The sequence below is a fragment of the Mustela nigripes genome, chromosome 5 (assembly GCF_022355385.1).
Source record: "Mustela nigripes isolate SB6536 chromosome 5, MUSNIG.SB6536, whole genome shotgun sequence".
NCBI classification, from domain to species: domain Eukaryota; kingdom Metazoa; phylum Chordata; class Mammalia; order Carnivora; family Mustelidae; genus Mustela; species Mustela nigripes.
The window spans coordinates 23,542,300-23,562,019 of record NC_081561.1 but is presented as its reverse complement, the minus strand read 5'-3'; the positions used below and the strand labels follow the sequence as shown (position 1 = coordinate 23,562,019).

Here is a 19,720-nt window from a genome sequence, read left to right as displayed (position 1 = left end):
TTGTGACAACATTTTCTTCTGGAAAGGTACAAGTGGAAAACTTGGTTCTTTTGAGTTTTAAGGGAAGGTTGAGATCACTCACCATTGCCAACTGAAATGAGAGATAAGGATCTCAGCTTGTATGACAAACCCCAACCTGTGGCTAAATTAACAACCACAACCAGAAGAACAACTCTATGTATAATACATTTATATCAGGAATAAGGTTAGGGAATATTAAAGGAGTCCTCTCCTTTGACTCAGTATCAGAAAAGATTTTGCCCTGGGGCTCTGAAGGGTATTAACACTGGATCTTCTCAGGGTTTGGAGTCTCAGAGCAGTTTTGCTGCCATTTTAAGGAAATGGTAGAAGTAGCCTATGGAAACGGCAAGAAAAATACTGTGTTGCCAGGACTCAGGAGAAGGTTCCCTGAACTGTAGCTCTTCAAGAATGACTTGACTCTTAAGATCAAAAGTCGAGTGATAGTTAAGAGTCTCTTAGGAGATCAAAGCAAGACACAGTGGGATACACAGGGCCACAGACTGATGGTAGAAAGCTGTTACCCGGGGCGCCCGGGTGGCTCAGTGGGTTAAAGCCTCTGCCTTTGGCTCAAGTCATGATTCCAGGATCCTGGGATCAAGCCCTGCATGGGGATCTCTGCTCAGCGGGGAGCCTGCTTCCGTTCCTCTCTCTCTGCCTGCCTCTCTGCCTACCTGTGATCACTGTCTGTCAAATAAATAAATAAAATCTTTAAAAAAAAATAAAAATAAAGAAAGAAAGAAAGAAAGAAAGAAAGAAAGAAAGCTGTTACCCTGCAAAAATCCGTCAAGATGACAAGTGTTGGTGTTTGGAACCCTTTCTGTATTATGTAATATAATGCCAGCCGTGCTTGGTGAAAACCCGAGAAAGGGCTGGTTCTGATCAGCCCAGACCCCACCAGGGAAATGCAGGGAGCGCTTTGCCTGGAGCTGGTGTTGGCACAGCCGTGGGAGGCCCACGTGAATGCCAGATGGGTTTTTATCTTTGGTTTGCTTCTTTGCTCACTTACTACTGTGTTCTAAGAAAGCCATCAGGAAAAGGAACTCTCAGGAATCAAATTATTGACATGCAGTCTTGAGTTTTTTTCTGTTGGGGTGAGATGCACTGGTTTTGATCATGGTTGGTGATTGTTATGTTTAGACCGAGACTGCTGGAACCTTGGCCTCTGTGTCGTGGCTGTCCTGGGGGCTTGGACGGTCCAAGAGGAACAGATTCGAGGAATCCCGGATGTCCCTGGGATCAGACCTTGGCTTTTCTCTGAGTGTTTGCCGGAGTGCTTTCTGGATGCTCACTTCTTAGACACAAAGCTCCCCGTTCTTGGCACAGCCCAGCCGGCGTGAGAGGTTTCAGACCTGAGAACCGATGTTTTACCAGCTGTTGCGTGCCACTGTAGCTCGTTTACTTTGGTTTCTGTTTTGTATTCCAACGTGGGAATGCGCCACAGTTTATCCTTTCTGTGGCCGATTGGATGTTTGGGTCAGTTTCGTGACTGTTCTGAGCAATGCTTATAAGGCCATTCTTGAGCTGTCAGTGGAGAGAAGGGCATGCAGTCGTGTACCAGAATGCACATAGTGGTCAAGCCAGCCACGCTCTCCACCAGTTAGCTCAAGAGATGGGCTCTGGCCTCTCCTACGAAGACAGGCCTGGGTCCGTTATTCTTTGCGGTCACCCCGCACTCCTGGCTGTAGTAATTATTCCAACAGTCCTTGTGTTCTGTAGGGCTTTGTCATAAAAGCATGCATGTTTCCATTGGGGTGGTGGTAACTCTTTAATGGGTTTAGGAAGAATTACTTCTTTTTGCCTTGGCTCCTGGTCCAGCCTCACTCCGGAGGATGGAAGCTGTCCTTGCTCTGATACCGTCTACCTACTTGGCTGAAATTGTTCAACTCCTGAAACATTTCTCTGCTTCAAAGCTTTTTATGGGCACCCTGTTTACAGTCCCATTCCTAGTGCAGCTTTCCAGCCTGGTTTCTGGACCCTCCAGTGTTCTGCTTATCTCCTGCTGGATGCAAACCACTCCAGCCTAAAGGGCCTACAGCACAAGCCGTCACTTTCACTCACCTGTCACAGTTCCAGGCTCAGTGGGGCTCTGACAGGAGGTTTTTGCCTTGGGGCTCTCGGCCGGGTCCAGAGCCATCAAAAGGCTTCCTCAGCTACATACCTGGTGGCTGATGCTAGCTGTCTGCTGACTCCCTTCCTGGTGGCCTTCCCACGTGGCTAGACCTTCTCAGGACGAGGCAGCTGGATGCTGTGGCTGAGCATGTCAAGGGACGGAGCTGAGCAGAAGCCATTTTATTATCTTTTCTATCCTCACCCTGGGAGTCCCACTGCATCGGAGGAAGACATCCATGTGGTCGCCAGGGGCTGACGATATGCACTACAGCCAGTAGAGACCATGATGTGTACGTTTTGTGTAAGGACAAGTTTCCGTTTCTCTTGGTTGAGTACATAGGGTCGAGACCACCAGGTCTTAGGGTAAGTGTGTGTTAAGTGAAGGCGCCTTCGGACTGTGTTCTACCCCGCTCGTGCTGTCGGCATTTCCCTCAGCAGTGTATGAGGGTGTCAGTTGCTCAGCATCCTTACCAGCCCTTGGTTTTTTGGTTTTTTGTTTTGTTTTTAAAGTTTAGCAATTCAGTAAGTTTGTAGTGGTATCTCCTTTTGGCTATAAACTGCATTTCTTTAATGGCTAATAATTTCAAACATCTTTTTTTTTAAGATCTATTTTTTTTTTAAAGATTTATTGATTTGAGAGAGAGAGAGAGCACAGGGGGTGAGGGAGAAGCAGGCTCCCTGCTGAGCAGAGAGCCCGGCGCAGGGCTCAATCCCAGGACCCCAGGACCATGACCTGAGCCAAAGGCAGACGCTGAACCGACTGAGCCCCCCCAGGTCCCTCAAACATCTTCTTGTATACTTCTTTCCCATTGATACATCTTCTCTGATGAGCGATCTTGTTTAGATCTTTTGCCTCTTTTTAAAAATTGGGTTGTTTTTTATTACTGACCTCCAAGAGTTCTTTATGCATTCTGATACCAAGTCCTTTGTCGGAAGTGTGATTGGTCAGCATTTACGCCCAGCCTGGGGCTTGTCTTTCCCTTCTCTTAACAGATCTTGGGCAGAGCAAAGATTTTGGTTTTGGTGAAGTCCGATTTATCCATTTTCCCCTTTTATGGATCATGCTCTTGGCATCCCATCTAAAAACTCTTCGACTAAAGCCATTCCTTGCCCTGTTGACCATTTTTTTCTAGATTCTCTACTTTAGCTGGGGAGCTGGCTCTGGCTTTTCAGGGTTTTTGCTATTTGTATGGAGAGACGCTGCTGTCCCATGCCCCATGTCAGTGCAAAGCCTGGGTCTGTTAATGCTGTGCTCTCCACTTCTTGCAAATGACTTCATTATGACAAAAGCCAGCTGTACTCCAAGTCAGGTGACAGACTGGAACACATCATGAAGAGGTTCTGAAGTGTAGTCGCTACTTGACATTAAGTCATCGGAAGGAGAGAAGCTGAGAATGCTTTGCCCCAGTTCTTGAAAGGAGCAGCACAGGGGAACTCTCTTGAACTGAGCATGTGAGAAGCTGGCATCTGCCCCCAGAGAAGCCACAGACTGTCACCAGCTCCCAGGGAGAGCGACAGGAGTTCGCTCTTGCACCTGGTCGGGCGGCCGGGGGAGCGGTAAAGGGAGGGAAGAGCGTGAAACCATCGTGGATGTAGACATGGTTCATGGTTCTAAATCTAAAATCTAAAACTTAGGCAAAATTAATAAAGAGGCCATTCGATAGGACAGGTGGCCTATGGAACAACATGACTGAGACCGGTAATTCCTTTGTGTGTATTGTTTTTCTCGCCTAGTCTGGGGGACTCCTTTCTCTATCTATCTATCTATTTAAGATTTTATGCATTTAGTTGACAGAGAGAGCACAAGTTGGGGGAGCAGCAGAGGGAGAGGGAGAAGCTGACTCACCACTGAGCAGAGAGCCCAATGTGGGACTTGATCCCAGAACTCTGGGATCATGACCTGAATCGAAGGGATGCCTGACCGACTGAGCCACCCAGGCACCCCTCCTTTCTCCTTTTTAAAGCATGTCTGATGAAGCTGTGTAACGTGCCCGCCACGGGGCCTGGTACCCAGAAGCTCTGAAACAATGTGGATTTCCCGTCTCTTTCGACCTTCTGCCTTCCTCTTCTATTTCAGTAACAATTTGAGTATTTGCTGCGTGTCATGCCATGTGGGTGAAACTGATTGTGATCTCACCGAAGCCAGAAATCTGAAATAGAGTGGGTTTTCAAAGAGCTTACAGCCTGGGATGGGGGTGGAGACATAGATGTTCAGTACAAACCATAATCCAAGGCAGAGTAAAATCAATGCTAAACAGAGATGCAAGCAGGGGTGCTGGCTGGGGATGACCCAGGGTCACGGAGAGGAGAGGAAGAGTGATGTGCGGATCCTGGGGTGCTCGGATTCTCATAGGCGAACTCGGATTCTCTGATTGTGCCATCGTCTGGTATCTGTGATGCGTAGTAAACGGTCTGCTTTTGGGCTGGAGCGTGCGTGGGGGGCATGTCGCAGGGAGATCAGGCCGGAAAATGGAGTGCAGACAGGGCTCTGATGCGAGTAGCCGGCGTCCGTAGCTGAAGGGTGTGTGTGAAGCATAAGATGAAAATACACCCGGGCTAGCTCCTGTGTGTGCGCAGTACAAGGAACTGCAAGAAAGTACCAAAGCGTTATAGGATGCTTGCTAAGCACTGGGAGTCCATTCAGGGTCACTTACTATCTGCAAGGCCAGACGGTGTCCTTGCTTGGAGTATAAACTCCTCAACTAGAGAATATAGTGGCGGGACAATGGGACAGTGGGACAATGCCCAACGTAAGTACTCATAGCCTCGTGTTGACCAGAAGCCTTACCGATAACATGAACGCGTAACAAACACTTTGTATATTATATGTATTATGTACTGTAATTCTCAGTAATAAAGCAAGCTAGAGGAAAAAATGCCATCAAGGAAATCCTAAGGAAGAGAAAATACATTTAAAGTACTGTACATTTTTATTAAAAAAAAAAAAAAAAGCCATGCAGTTCAAACCCGTATTGTTCGAGAGTGAACTGTATAGGACATTTCTGCTGGTTAAAGAAATCTGACTCATTCATGTAGAAGGAGCAGTACAGTCTTTCCTAGAGCAAGGAGTTCTCTGAGGAAACACTGCTTACCCCTCTTGTCCTTTGGATATAGACCTCAGGGGCCCTAGAGGTAGTTTAAATTCAGCTTTTAGGAATTCTGCGTACATCAGACTGAAGATCTGTCCCAGAGATCTGTGGGTGGAGTAGTTTCGGGGGGATGTCATGTTTGTACTAACAGGAGCTAACAAGTGAACTTGGGTGCCGGGGGTTGAACATGACGTGTCAGTAGGGCTCCAGTACGAGGGCCTCCGATGGATGTTGTTATTTCCGCTTCTAGGGACCTGATACCCATCGTTGCTGCTCTGGAATACAATCAGTGGTTCACGAAGCTGTCTTCCAAGGATCTGAAACTGGTAAGTAGGTGAAGATGTTGCAGATGTTGCTTACTTCTGCCGAGTTTCCAAAGCCCGATGATTATCAGAAAGACATTTGTTTCTCTACTCATCTGGCGAGCTGCATACACGCTTTTTTCTCGAGGAGGTATTTTCCTGTAAATGATCTGCATACCATTTCACCAAGTTGGTAATGTGAGATGCCACGGAGAAGCACTTCCTCCTGTTTTCAGCTGCCTCCAGCAATTTTAGATAATGAACCGAGAGACCCAGTTCCCAGAGCCTTCAGTACGCACTCATTCTGTTGGGAAAAACTCTTAAACTTGAGTTTGCACAGCTGCAGGGAGCAGATTTGATGTTTCTATCCTGCATTCCGTCTCTGCCAAGCTTCCCTTCCTAAGAGTTTGGGTAAACGGGATCAGGCAGGGTTTGTGTGCTGGAGTGATGAGAGTTAACATTAATTTTCTAGAGGAGTTTTAGGGCACATTTGTATGTAAGCAAAAGGAAATCAGAAGTGAGACGTTAGTTTTCATAAGGTATGGGGGAGCCAGATTTTCTGTCTGTTTTACTAGTGGAAGTGAGATGCTCTGTTGGGATTTTTTTTTTTGCAAGCCCAAAGCAGCTGTATGGGCAGAACCTTATCCCTAAGTTAACTTTATCCTACTTCATTTTAGGGCAGGATGTAATCTAGAGGTTGTTTGCTTGGTGACTCTTTGTTCAAGCCTCTGACTTTCAGAGGTCATGGGAACTGGAGGGTTAACGATTTTCATAGTGGAGAGGTAGGATTTTGATGGAGACCTGGATCTGTAGAAAATGGGGGGGCTGAGGTTTGCTAGTGGACAGGCTGCTGGGCCTCTGAATTTGCCTGGGGTGTGAGTGGTTTAAAGTAGTATCAGTATAGGCACGGGCTGAGCTCATTTGGGGCTCGCTAAGAGCCAGTGTGGTATAGGAAAGAGTGCGGGCTTGGAAACAGAAACCTGGGTCTCAGACTCTGGCTCCTGTGACAAGGCTGTGGGACCTTCGTAAGTTACCTGACATCCCAGGGCCTCAGTTTCCCATTACCGAGAGTCCATTGGAGTTCGTGTTTCACTCATCTCTGTCCGGTGCTTATCAGAATATGTTGGCTTATAATAGCTAGTCCATAAAAATTGGTCTAATAAATGGGTGTCAGATTAGTTTGTTGAATGAATGAATGGACACAGCAATAGAGCTAATTTGCAGGGTATTGGGGATGAATAAATCATGTGTGTAGAAATGCTGACAGAGTACCTGACATCTTGTAGGCATTTCCTGTTCACTGTTACTCTTACAGCATCACAGACTAGCGGAGAGGCTGAGAAATGAGCAAGTGTGGTGGTGGAGTTTTGGAAATTTGTATCCGCCCCACAGACCCACACTGAGGGTCTGTGCTCAGTGAGGATGGATTGAGGCACGGCTGGGGGCCAGGTAGACTCCCAGGGAACATGCTGACGCAGTGGTGGGAGGGAGATCCAACAGCAGAAGCCTCAGTCCAGAACACAAGGCATGGAGGCGCTCAGAGGCTTTCCCTCGATGTCCGGGGATGAAAGGAAGCGTCGTGGCACTATTTGAGAGCTGCCCTTACCGCTCTTCCAATAACTGCAATTTAAGCTCCAAAACACTGATTTGTATATTTTTAATATTTGGTATTTTAAAATGAAGAATGGTCTTTGGGATATTGCTCTTCAGTCTTCAAAAACAGTAGCAGTTTTTCGTGTTTTTTCACCTAACGTTAAAAAGAGCTGATGCTTGCCCTTTTGAAGGTGACGGCAAGATGCAACCTCGGAACCTTTTCTGATACTCAGTTTATGGGTGCGAAAGACAGTAGTACGCCTTCTTTGGACTTTTTGAAAACGTGGAGTGGAGTGCAGGACACAAAGGAATGACTTCCTCTTGAGTACAGGGATTCTCCGGGTTGTTAAGATTGCTCCTAGCTCCGTAAAATCCTCCTGTGCTAAGCTGCCACAAGAAAAATGGGTTGTAGGGGCTTTATGCTGATCTTAGGACATCCATTAATAGTCACTTTCTTTAATTTAAATAGAAGGGTAGAAGGATCTTTTTTTTTTTAAGATACCAAAGTTGTGATGAAGAGTAAGTTTCTGTCTTACATTCTTGACTCATTAACATCACAGTGGATGGGGATCTTGCTTAAGTCTTGACTTTGTAACTTAGGCAAGTTAGCAACCAGTGTGGGGTCTTTCTGCATCTTTTTCAAATGGCCTCATTGGGCCAGTTCCCTTGGTTCCTTTTAGTTATAAAATTCTGTATGCCTTTATTTTGCACTAGTCCGATTGTTGTTGATAGCGATTTCCCTCGTTTTTAGAGTATACTTCTGATTTTTTAACTAAAGGCAAGCTCTTGGAGAGCCACTGTATGAACTTACTAAGAATCCCGCCCCCCCTCGGGCGCCTGGGTGGCTCAGTGGGTTAAGCCGCTGCCTTCACCTCAGGGAAGCCCTGCCATGATCTCAGGGTCCTGGGATCGAGTCCCGCATCGGGCTCTCTGCTCAGCAGGGAGCCTGCTTCCTCCTCTCTCTCTCTCTCTGCCTGCCTCTCCGACTACTTGTGATTTCTCTCTGTCAAATAAATAAATAAAATCTTTAAAAAAAAAAAAAAAAAGAATTTCCCCCCCTAAATCAGTGACCGTAGTGCAGCACAGGCGGCTGGGGAGCACTACTCTAGTGGTCGTATGTTATTTGCTGTCTAGGTTTGGGGGGGGGGTGTATACCTCTTAAAAAATTTCATCATTATAATATTCTTCAGTGTAGAAAACAATTCTTTGCATGTGCTTGGGCACTTCATAAAAAGTAGCAAAATTAACATAGACATGAATGACTTGTTCTGCTTTTCCCCTACCAGCATTTTAAAGAAAAGCTGGACATACTTTTTGGACATTTTCTGTAATAAATTTTTATTACAGTAATGATACCTAATAGGGAAATGAAAGCCCTGCTTTGGGAAATTGCTTTTCTGGAAGCTCTGTAAGGTAGCCCTGGAAAGATAATGATATACCATGGATTGTTTTTGGAAAATAGGATAATCCCTGCAAAAATACTGTCTAAGCAGTGACTTTTTATCATGCCAACACAGAGTAGGATCAGTTCCCTGGTTGTGTATTGTAAGACAGAGAATCACACTGATAAGGGGGTCACCATTTTGAAAATGAGCACCATCAGCACAATATAAATGGCAGGCATCGGGTCAATTGGAATTAATTTTCCTCTTCCTTCATCAGTCTGTGGGACCCATCAGAAACTCCGGGACCCTGTGAAAGCTACATCTAGACTGAATGGAATTGGACAGCACATAAGAATCACAGGTGTCTTACGTGCTGTGGGACTCGTGTGTTTTCTAAAGGATGTTCACTAGCGAATTTTTGTTACATTTCAGACGGTCCCAATGATGCCTAATCCAGCGGGACATATGTGATCGGATAAATCAAAGAATTGTAATTTTTTGTTGGTACTTTAAGAAAAGAAACTGCTTTGATTATAGTATGCTGTGGTCCTCGGAATTTCCCTCCTGCTTCCCTTCCGTTCCCTTCTCTTTCCCTTTCTTCCCCCCTTCTGCTTTTACTTTTTCTTTTCCTTTCTTTCTCCTTCCTTTGTTCCCTCCTTCCTTCCTTCCTCTTTTTCTTTCCTCCTTTCTGCCTTTCCTTCTCTCTTTCTTGTCTCTTGCTTGCTTGCTTTTTCTCTTTATCAATTTCTCTCTCTCTTTCCCCTTTCTTCCTTCCTTTCTCTCTCTTTCTCTCTTCCTTCCTCCCTCCCTCCCTTCCTGCTGTGTCATAAAGGATTTAAATAGACCCTACATTGCGATGAGATTTTATTTATTTTTATTTTTAAAGATTTTTTCTTTTGTTTATTTGAGAGAGAGGGAGAGCGAGAGAGGGCATGACACAGAGGGAGAGAGAGAGAGAGAGAAGCAGACTGTCCAGTGATCAGGGAGCCCGATGCGGGGCTTGATCCCAGGACCTGGAGATCATGACCTGAGCCGAAGGCAGACGCTTAACTGACTGAGCCACCCAGGCGTCCTTAAAATCACTTTTAAATGTAGAAGTGATTTTAAAATCAGGAGCCACCTTAAGTCAGGTTTGGAATAAGGCAGAAACATAGAACAAATTAAAAAATATTAATATGTAAAATTAAAAAAGAACGTTTACAATTCCGCCACCAGGATACAACTCTGCATTTTTCCTAGCATCCTCAAGAGTTGTGCAACATACAACAGCCATTTCAGTTGTTGTGATCTTTATTTGAAACATTTCATTTTAATTCTGCATTTTCATATGACAGTATATCTTGAGCACTTAAAATATTTTGACAGATACAATGTTACAACTACTTGATTTTAAAAAACATAATGTTTATGAACATGAGAGAGCACTTATTGAATTCTTATTGGGTCCTTTCCTCCTTTATTTTAGAAACTGCCAGCAGGACCACCGTAATAGTTAACGTTTATCAATCATAATTCAGCCACCATTTTAAAGTATATGACATCTCAGGGCACCTGGGAGGCTTAGTGGGTTAAAGCCTCTGCCTTCGGCTCAGGTCATGATCTCAGGGTCCTGGGATCGAGCCCCACATTGGGCTCTTTGCTCAGCAGGGAGCCTGCTTCCTCCTCTCTCTCTGCCTGCCTCTCTGCCTACTAGTGATCTCTGTCTGTCAAATAAATAAAATCTTAAAAAAAAAAAAAAGTATATGACATCTCTGAACCTTAACTTTCTTATCTATAAAAAGGGAGTAATAATGCTTCACAGTTTTATGCTGACATATACCCAAAGGGCTTAGCTCAGGGCCAAGCACAAGATAAGAGCTCAGCAAAGGGCTTGTCATCATGAACCTAGCATCTTTTTTTTTTTTTTTTTAAAGATTGTCTTTATTCATTTGACAGACACCGCGAGAGAAGGAACACAAGCAGGGGAGTGGGAGAGGGAAAAGTAGGCTTCCTGCTGAGCAGGGACCCTGATGGGGGGCTCGATCCCAGGACCCTGATGAGCCTTCATCATTACCAACATTAAGTCTTTCATTCTCTGGCTGGAGGGTGCTTTCTTTGGGAATTCCTTTTGGTTTTCCCAAGATTGGGCGCATATGCCTCTGAGTGCCCACAGCACTACTAACATGGCCTTTAATGATTCCATCAGAATCGTCTGTTTTCTGGTCTGATGGCCCTGCTGGCTGGTGTACTCTTTTTTTTAAAGGTTTTATTTATTTATTTCACAGACAGAGATCGCAAACAGGCAGAGAGAGAGGAGAAAGCAGGCTCCCTGCAGAGCAGAGAGCCCAATGCGGGGCTCGATCTCAGACCCTGGGATCATGACCCGAGCCGAAGGCAGAGGCTTTAACCCATTGAGTCACCCAGGCGCCCCTGGCTGGTGTAGTCTTAAAGGCAGGGACTCTCTGTTCTTGGTGTCCTTATATCCCGGGTCCTCCATTGTGACGGTGTGTAGTCATGGATGCCGCATCAGGTGTTGACAAAGGAATGACTGCACGTTACGTGGCTTCTTTAATTATTCGCACCTGCGTGGGTTTGTGACAGGAAAGTGAGGTTGCCTTGGGCTCAGAGTGCTCACACAGTGTCTTCCCTCACAGTCCGCCGATGTCTGCGAACAGATCTTGAGAGTGGTGAGCAGGTCCAGTCGGCTGGAGGAACTGGTGTTGGAAAACGCTGGGCTCAGAACGTGAGTACTGTCCCGAATATATATAAACATGTAACTTAAACATTTTCTGTCATTTTCTCTAAAATTAATATATAGTTTAAAAAAAGAAAAAACGCTTGAGCCACTCACATATGAAGTGTCACGTTTTCTCTTATTAAAAAAATAAGTAAAGGATCCCTGTGCTCCCCATCAGCACAGAGGTCGAGGGTCTTACAACATCCTCTGTGGTCCGGTCCCTGGTGGTTTTCAGAGGAGCCGGGTGTGCTGGTGAGGAGAGCAGGCCCTGAGCCAGATGCCCTCATGGCTTTGGGCAAATTGCTTCACTCTGGGCCTCACTTTCTTTATCTTGAAGATGGACAACACAGTAGCACCTGCCTTTTAGAGTGAGGGCTGTGAGGAGAAGTAAATCCATGTATGTAAAGTGCTTAGGAAAGAATCTTCCCTGTTACAGATGCTCTGCGTTAACTCTTGGAAGTATCATTCACGGACGCACTGACACATTTCCCGTGGTTCTGTTGCGTTGCTTGGCTCTGTTTTATCTGCTTCCCTCTCTTTCCAGACCCATACCTCCCTCGTTCAGTGGTCAGTAGTGGCTGGGTAGGCAGGGCCCAAGCCTCACATGGAGTTCGAATCTGCTAGAACAAAGACTTTACTGTGCCTAAGTGAGGGCGGTAGACACCTTTGTCATCATAGCACTTAGTGTGTTCTTTTAAGTACAACATACCTGAAATAGTGATTTTGAGTTTTTGTTAAAACATAGTGCTAGCAATCGTAGCCTTTAAACTAATTAAGTAGGGCGATCAGTTTTGCATTTTTGAGTATTGCCTGAAATGAAAATTGAGTGTAGAGTGAACAGCCAATGGCTGTTTCCATGAAAAGAAGGCTCGATTCAGGACTTTTTTTTTTTTTAAGTTATGAGGGGACTAAATAATACTATTTATAGCATCCTGTAATGTATCTTTAAAGGGGCAATTGTATATTTTCTTTTTGCTTTTGAATGCGGTTTTGGCTAATCAACATGAACTACATTTGCGCTGTGGCTTTGGGGATTCTCTAATAAGGATAGAAACTAGTGGAGGCTGGAATTCGGTGTTAACAAATGTGTAAAAAAAAAAATAAAATAAATGTGTAGTAAGTTGATTACCATTGTAAAGAAACTTGTTCTTTTGTTAGCTCTCACTCGAGCCGTAGCTGTGTTTTGATTTGAGCAGTTTTACGTTCCGTGGCACTTAACCTTGCTGTTTTGTTTACTTGCAGGGATTTTGCCCAAAAACTGGCCAGTGCCCTAGCGCACAATCCCAGCTCAGGACTCCACACAGTTAACCTGGCAGGCAACCCGCTGGAGGACCGAGGTACCGTCAAGCTCGCGTGGTCTCTCCCACTGGGGTGGTGACAGCACCCAGCAGCTGTCATGTGGCCCGGGCCCCCCATGAATGGTGTCAAGCTCCATTGTAATTATTTCATAAATGCCACCAATGCTTTGTTGGCTTTGTGGTTTTTCTCCCCTTTGATGAAAATACGGGGGCTGAAATTCATTCTCTATGTAACCTCTCTTGAAGAGCTACCAACAGAAAGCAGCATATTATTTTTAAACCACCATATTAGTTTCTTCATGGCTGCATTAGAAATTACCGCCCATGTGGCCGCAGGTGTCACATGACAATCTCCTTGGGTTTGTAGGGTCATCTGGGCACAGGTTCACTGGGCCATCTACTCAGAGCCTCTCAGGGCTGAAGTCAGGTTGTCAGCTGCGGCTCTGATCTTGTGTGACCTGATGTGTTCAGGCTTGCCAGTTGTCAGCAGAATCAATGTCCTTGTGTCTGCAGGACAGACATCACCACGGTCTCGCTGGCTGTCATCTGGGATCAATCCCAGCATCCAGAGTCTATGCTCAGGTCCTAACTAAATGGTCCCCCCTCTCACTGCATGCCAGTTTGTTTTGTGCTTGAGGCAGTAAGGAACACATCTCTCTGATGCTTACCTTTCTTTTTAGGAGAGCACCTGATTAGGTCAGGCCCACCCAGGACAGTCTCTGCTTTCGAACTCAAAGTCAACAGAATATAACCCAGTCACATTAGCAGTATGCCATATAATCATCAGTCTGCCCCACACACTCAAGGAAATTACACAGGGCATGTGTACTGGGGGCAAGAACCTTGGGGACCTTCTTACTCATCTGTCTACCACACGTTATCTTTTTATATTTAACAGGATTTGAATGTGAGGATTCGGAGAAAATGAAGGACTGGAGTTTACGATGAGGCAGAAGAAAGTTTCATTAAAAGTGTGTGTGTGGGCAGAAGGGAGAGTCAGTAGGTTCAGAATGTGAAACTTAAGTATTTGAATTCTTAGGAGGGGAACGTTGGTGGGTGTGGTTTAAGAAGGAGTAGCTTTATCTCTGGAGGGACTATTTTGTTTTCATTATCGGTTGCAAATGTTTTCCAGCATGGCTGAATAAAAGCCTTTCATCTTGCAATGTTATATATTTGATGAGGATTAATTATTAAAGGGAGCTGAAGGTACCGATACAGACAATTCTTTGTGTTCCTGATAGAGGCACGGTTCTTCGTTGAAAAGGACACCCACCCATTTTGGTATTCAAGTCAAAAATAAAGAGTAACTTCCTAGCCTTTAAAGTAAGTGAATGTAAAGGAAGTTTGAGACTGAATTAGAAAACGAGGGCCCATGAGAATCATCCTCTCGGAAACGACTACAGCTGCAAAGCGTGGCTGCATATCCCTGCAGTAGGAGTTTCTTCGGGGTACGGGAATTTCTTTAGGAAAAACAGATGTTGTCTCCATGAGTCAGCTGAGAGAAGGTGATGACTATGACCAATGGAAATCGACATGGAGATCACCTTCTATAGATAAGAGGCCGTTTCTGCTTTGGTTTTGAAGATGGGAGGGACCCAAACATAGTCATCTCCTGGCGGGACAGAGTCCGTGGAGGGAGGCAGGTGATAGAGGCAGGTCCTTAAGGGTGTAAACCCAGAATGTGGCAGGGCAAGGGCCGGGAGACACAGATGCCCCCACAGCGAGGTACCAGTTCACAACCAGTGGCATGGCTGTGATCAGAGTGAGTGTTGGTGAGGACGTGGGCAGTGAGGACACATGCTTCACTGGTGCGAATGTAAAATGGCACAGCCACTTTGCAGACTGGTTAGACAGTTTCCTAAAAAGCTAACCACACATTGCGGTACGGTCGGTGAAGCGTCCGACTCTTGGTTTTGGCTCCGATGGTGATCTGGAGGTTCTGGAGCTGAGCCCCACATCGGGGTCTGTGCTCTGTGCGGAGTCCACTTTAGACTCTCCCTCTGCCTCTGCCCCCTGCCTCTGTTAAATCAATAAATCTTTTAAAAAAGAATAAAGCTAGACATGGATTCCACACAACCCCATGGTTCCACTCCCAGAAATCACTGAAGAGAAGTGGAGCCTTCGCCCAACCCAGACGTGCGAATGGACACTCACTGCAGGGTTCTTCGTTAGGGCCCCACGGCCACGGCTGGTGGGAGGGCAGACGCGGGGCTGGGTATCTAGACGGGGCGCCCATTCGAGCCGCAAACACAGATGCAGGGCCGATCTGGCTACGACGAGGTGGGACCTCAGAAACCTTACCACAGGTGACAGAAGCCGGACCCCAAAGACCACATAGAGTTTGAGTTTGGGGTCTTGGCGGGAAGGATGCGTGTGAAGCCCTTCGTCTCCTTGTCTGCTGGGAACCTTATATGCTCCAAGGGGCAGCCACTCGGGACCCTCCCGTCAGACCCTCGTCGTGTGGTTTAAACTTCTGTGCAGGCTCCTGCTTCGTTCTGTTGCATTCCGATGAGATGCGGACATTTCTTCTCCCCCTCCCCCGCCCGCCCCTTTTTGTCCCTGCTCCTTGTCCGTCATCCTCCCCAGCCTGCTCAGACCTCGGACAAGATCAGTACATACTTCCTTTAAATTAGGTTTGACTTGCGCTTAATTCTCCTCTGTAGCTGTTTAATTGCACTGAATGTTGTGGCAAAGTTTAGAGCGATGTCTTGTATATCGGAGCGTGGGCTCCAACAGGACGTTTCCAGGCTTTTGTTCCCCCCAGTCCTACCCCTGAGACACGATTTGACATCTTTTCATCGACTGGCAGTCCGTGGACAGGAGCTAAAACCCCAGACCGTTCCAAGGACAGTTGCCTCCATGTCGTGTGTGCATACCGATTCCCCGATACAGTGTCTGCTCCCATACACTCTTTTTGACGCTCCTGAAAATGTTGTCTCAAACTGCAGCATTCCTTGTTCCGGCCCCTTCTCGATTCCTTCATGGACCTGTTTGCCAGTGTCCTCGGACCGCTGCCAGCACCGCGTTTCCTCCCTTCACTTGGAGGCTGAGCCTCTGGAACACAAATTGTGTATATTCTTCTAGGTTTTTCCTTTTCTTTCTTTCTTTTTTTTTTAAATTTCAGGCTAAATGTCTGAAGGTGCTCAGTAGTTTTTCTTGCCCATGGATGGAAATTCCCCAAGAAATCCAACTAAGTGTAAAGTATTTATAAGAATTTTAGTCCAGGCACAATATTTCATGATCTTTTTTCCTGAGCTGTTCGATGACGGGATTCAATGTTTGAAAACAGTAAAAAGCGTGGGGGAAAGAATGTGTAATTGAATCGCAGGTTGTATAAAAGAGACCGAGGAAACTCCAGGAAGCGCAAGATCATTTAGCAGCCCAGAATTCTGAGGAATTTCAACACCAGGTGGAATTTGATTTTGTACCTGAACCATCCTCTCAGGGACTTGTTTGGAAACTCTCAGAGAGCAGGTTTGGCTCCTTGCTTTGTGATACGAACGTCGATGCAGCACATTCCTGTTCCTGACCGCTCCGTCTCCTTGTCACACTTCGTACGAAGGACAGACAGCCTTCTGTTGTGGAGGGCACCGGTGAAGGCGGTTCGCGTGTGAATTCGTAAGCAGCGTGCCGTGCGTGTGAGCGGTACTGAGGGGCCCTGCTGTTTCTCTCGTGCGGGAGGGACGCACAGGCAGCGAACAGACCACACGCACACACGAGCTCTTCTGCTTGTGGGCCCAGCGCCGTTCCCTGGCTGGCTCTCGGAGTTCTCTCCTGACGTGCTTTCAGATTGTAGGTCAAGACCCACCAGCAGGTCATGAAATCAGTTTCATAGCTCATGACAGGCACGGGAGCCAGGAAGAATGGGCGCCTGGGTCGCCCGTCGGTCAGCGTCCAACACTCCATCTCGGCTCAGGTCTTGAGCCCACAGTGGGGAGTTCAAGCTCCGCATCATGCTGGGCATGGAGCCTTCTTTAAAAAAAAAAAAAAAAGAAGAGGAAGGAATAGAACAGAATAGAAAATACCAGGGACACCTGGGTGGCAGTTAAGTGTCTGCCTTCAGCTCAGGTCTTGAGCTCCGGGTCCGATCCAGTCCCATACTGGGCTCCTTGCCCAGTGAGGAGTCTGCTCCTCTGCTTCTCCCTCTGCGTTTGCCCTCCCCACCCCCCAAGTAAATAAAAAAAAAAAAACTTAAAAAAAAAAAACAAGAATAGAATATGTTAGAGTGCATTTGTTTGGGAAAACTTCAGTTTTACTTTTCTAATATATGTGTATGTATTTATTTTTGTATGAGGTTCCTTCATTGTGATGTCAAGTCTGGGTCTGTGTGTGGGTCACGGTAGAAAAAAGGCTTAAGAATCTCTGGGAATCTCTGCTCCAGCTCAGCTCGATCCACTTGCTGTGCTCGACCCTCGGGCTGACCCATGTCTGAGCCGTGGCATTTTCGGTCACTTCCTTGTGACTGACCCTTTGGATCCAGCACGACTTTCTGGGTGATAGTTGCGTAGTTTTGGAGACTGCAGCTCTTCCCACGTGCTGGACTTCCTCAGTCGTCCCGAACCCCATGTTCTCTTCTTCCTAGTCGTCCCTCCCCGTTCGCCTCATTTTTATGGTCTTAGCCTTGTCAGGAATGTCTGTCCGTTTCTTCCCCTCACTTTGTTCTAAAGTGGATTATTTTGTTTAAAGATGATTTGGAATGCTGTGTCAAAATGTTTTTCTTTTGGACATGTTGACCTGAAGCACCCAGATTTTTTTTCCCCCTGACCATCTGGTTTGAGCTGAATAAGACAAGGGAAACAGATTCTAGAATTGCCACTTAACGGTTGTTGTTTTTTCTGTTTGTTTTTTGGGGGGTTGTTTGTTTGTTTGTTTGTTTGTTTTTTGGTGCTTTCTGTCTTTCCTATCTGCCAGTGTGTACCAGTGGGTTCTGGAGTCAAAAGACTCGAGTTCAGTTCTGGGCTTTGCCACTTAACCAGCTGAATTAACTGGGACAAGTTACCCAACTTCTGTGTTTGTTGCCTCATCTTTATTTTTAAAGTTTTAATTCGAGTAGAGTTACCATACACTGCCGCATTAGTTTCAGCTGTGCAACAGAGTGATTCAGCAGTTCTGTATATGACTCAGGGCTCAGGAAGCTACTCTGGTTTCTTCCTCTTTAATAATAACACTGAGTGCATGGAGATGTTCTCAGGATTAAATGATGTATTTTATTTATGTATTTTATTTATGTATGTATTTGACAGAGAGAGAGATCACAAGTAGGCAGAGAGAGAGAGAGAGAGGAGGAAGCAGGCTCCCTGCTGAGCAGAGAGCCCAATGCAGGGCTCCATCCCACGACCCTGAGATCATGACCTAAGCTGAAGGCAGAAGCTTAACCCATTGAACCACCCAGGCACCCAACATATCATACAGTCGCCCCCTATATTTCTAGGTCTTGAATCTTTTCTCCTCGGCCTTATTTTTGAAATGGAAATGCTGCACTGGATTTCGTTTAGTCACGTTTCTTAGTGTTTCTGAACTTTCCAGGGGAGCCGTAGGAGTTACTGGGAATGGAAAGATTTTAACTGTTACCCGTGTTCCGACATCCACCAAGTTCAAATCTCTGTGCTCTCTGCCAGAAAAGAAGGACGCCTTTTGTTTAGCCACATCCCCTCGCTAGAACCATGTGCAGAATTTTGTTAAGCTATTAATATTGATACCTTCAATTAACAAGGACCTCCTTAAATCTTTTTGCCTGGCTTGTGTATCATACGGATTCTAGAATATCCAAGTGCTAGAATTTTATGTGATACTACTATAGGCTTTTGAATTCATGAATGATTAATAGGATAAGTGTGCAATGTCAAATTTCATTTCTGATCTTTGTAAGTTAATAACATCGGATGGCAAATTATACTAGTAACCATTTTGTAATTACTTTTTTTATGAGGCATAAATATTTTGAAGCCGAGGAAGCCATGGTAGTTTTGTTTTGAAAGGAGAAATAGAAATTAAGTCATTTTTTCTTCTAGATTTGACACATACTTAAAAAAAAATCACAAGTAGGGTAATCCATTTAGTAAAGTCTCCAAATGAAAGTGTCTAGTGATAAATTCTGTTTTAATTCACAGCTCCGAGGGCTATATTTTGCTTTATTTTGGGGGGCAGAATTAAAGAACGTTAGCCAAAAGCTGAAAAGTCTCTTCTTATCCTTTGCTGGTGGGGGAATGTTTTCTCGATGGTTGGTTTGTTCCCTGGCACTCCTGAGTAAATGGCTCCAGAATGTACCAGGCAGGTGATTTTTTTTTTTGTTGTTTTTCTTGAGATTTTGGCAGCCAGCCACCCTTAATTTATTCATGTGGGCCAAGACCACGCTTCCGAAGTCTGCCAGAGAGGAAGAGGACCCTTTGTGTAATAATCTGTTACCTTTTCTCAAAGATCAGTGAATGTACTGAATCGTGATGATGTATACCTGAAGCCAATAGGATAGGGTGCTCTATGTCAATTACACTGCAGCAACAACAACACAAAATCAATTTAGTGCTTTTATGTAAAAAAACAAACAAAAACGGTGTTGACCCTATTTTTGCCTTTTCTTGTGTTAGTACTTAGCACGGGTGTTTCTTTTAAGAAGAAATGTGATATGTTTAGGACTTGTGGATGCCTAGGAAGTCAAAATATTTTGTCAAGAAAGAAAGAAACTAGAAGTTTCGTTGGAAATTTGGTAGAAAGTACTTGAAACAGACCATCTTTTATCCGTGTGAATCTGCTTTCCTTTTTATTCTGTTTACATTTTTCCTACTTTCTTTTCTTTTACATAAATATCAACCATGACTTTATTCACCTTCATTCTGGCTCAGGAGCTTTGCTTTTTATTACTTTTGTTGTTGACAGTGTGATCATTCAATTTCCAGAGAAAAGTAATGCTGGGTCATTTACTCCTTTTTGTCTTCCTTCCTTTTTTAAAGATAGTTGACGATTAAGGAATGAAAGCCCAGGTGGTATCTTCAGGGACCTTAAATGACTGTCCCTCTCCAGCCTTGCATCTGGTTATAGGCACTTAGGGTTTTACATGGTCTGACAGGTATGTCTGCCACCAAAGAAATGCGTGAAAATGTAAAAATTGTCCTTTTCTCCACAAAGCTAAACAACTCAAGTCAGTCTGAGCACAACGGATTTGAAGTTGAGTGGTAGGTTTTAACTTTGATCTAATCTATTTTCAGCATAA

General features: G+C 45.2%; 1 protein-coding gene across 8 annotated transcripts in view; it reads left to right on the top strand.

Moving 5' to 3' along the window:
• CARMIL1 (capping protein regulator and myosin 1 linker 1) overlaps positions 1–19,720 on the top strand; it is a 298,433-nt gene that overhangs the window by 142,216 nt on the left and 136,497 nt on the right. For all 8 annotated transcript variants that reach the window (XM_059399579.1, XM_059399577.1, XM_059399578.1 and 5 more), the window contains exons 9-11: positions 5,470–5,545; positions 11,133–11,221; positions 12,458–12,552. In XM_059399579.1, coding sequence (XP_059255562.1) covers positions 5,470–5,545; positions 11,133–11,221; positions 12,458–12,552 — 260 coding nt within the window. The remainder of the gene's footprint in view (positions 1–5,469; positions 5,546–11,132; positions 11,222–12,457; positions 12,553–19,720) is intronic.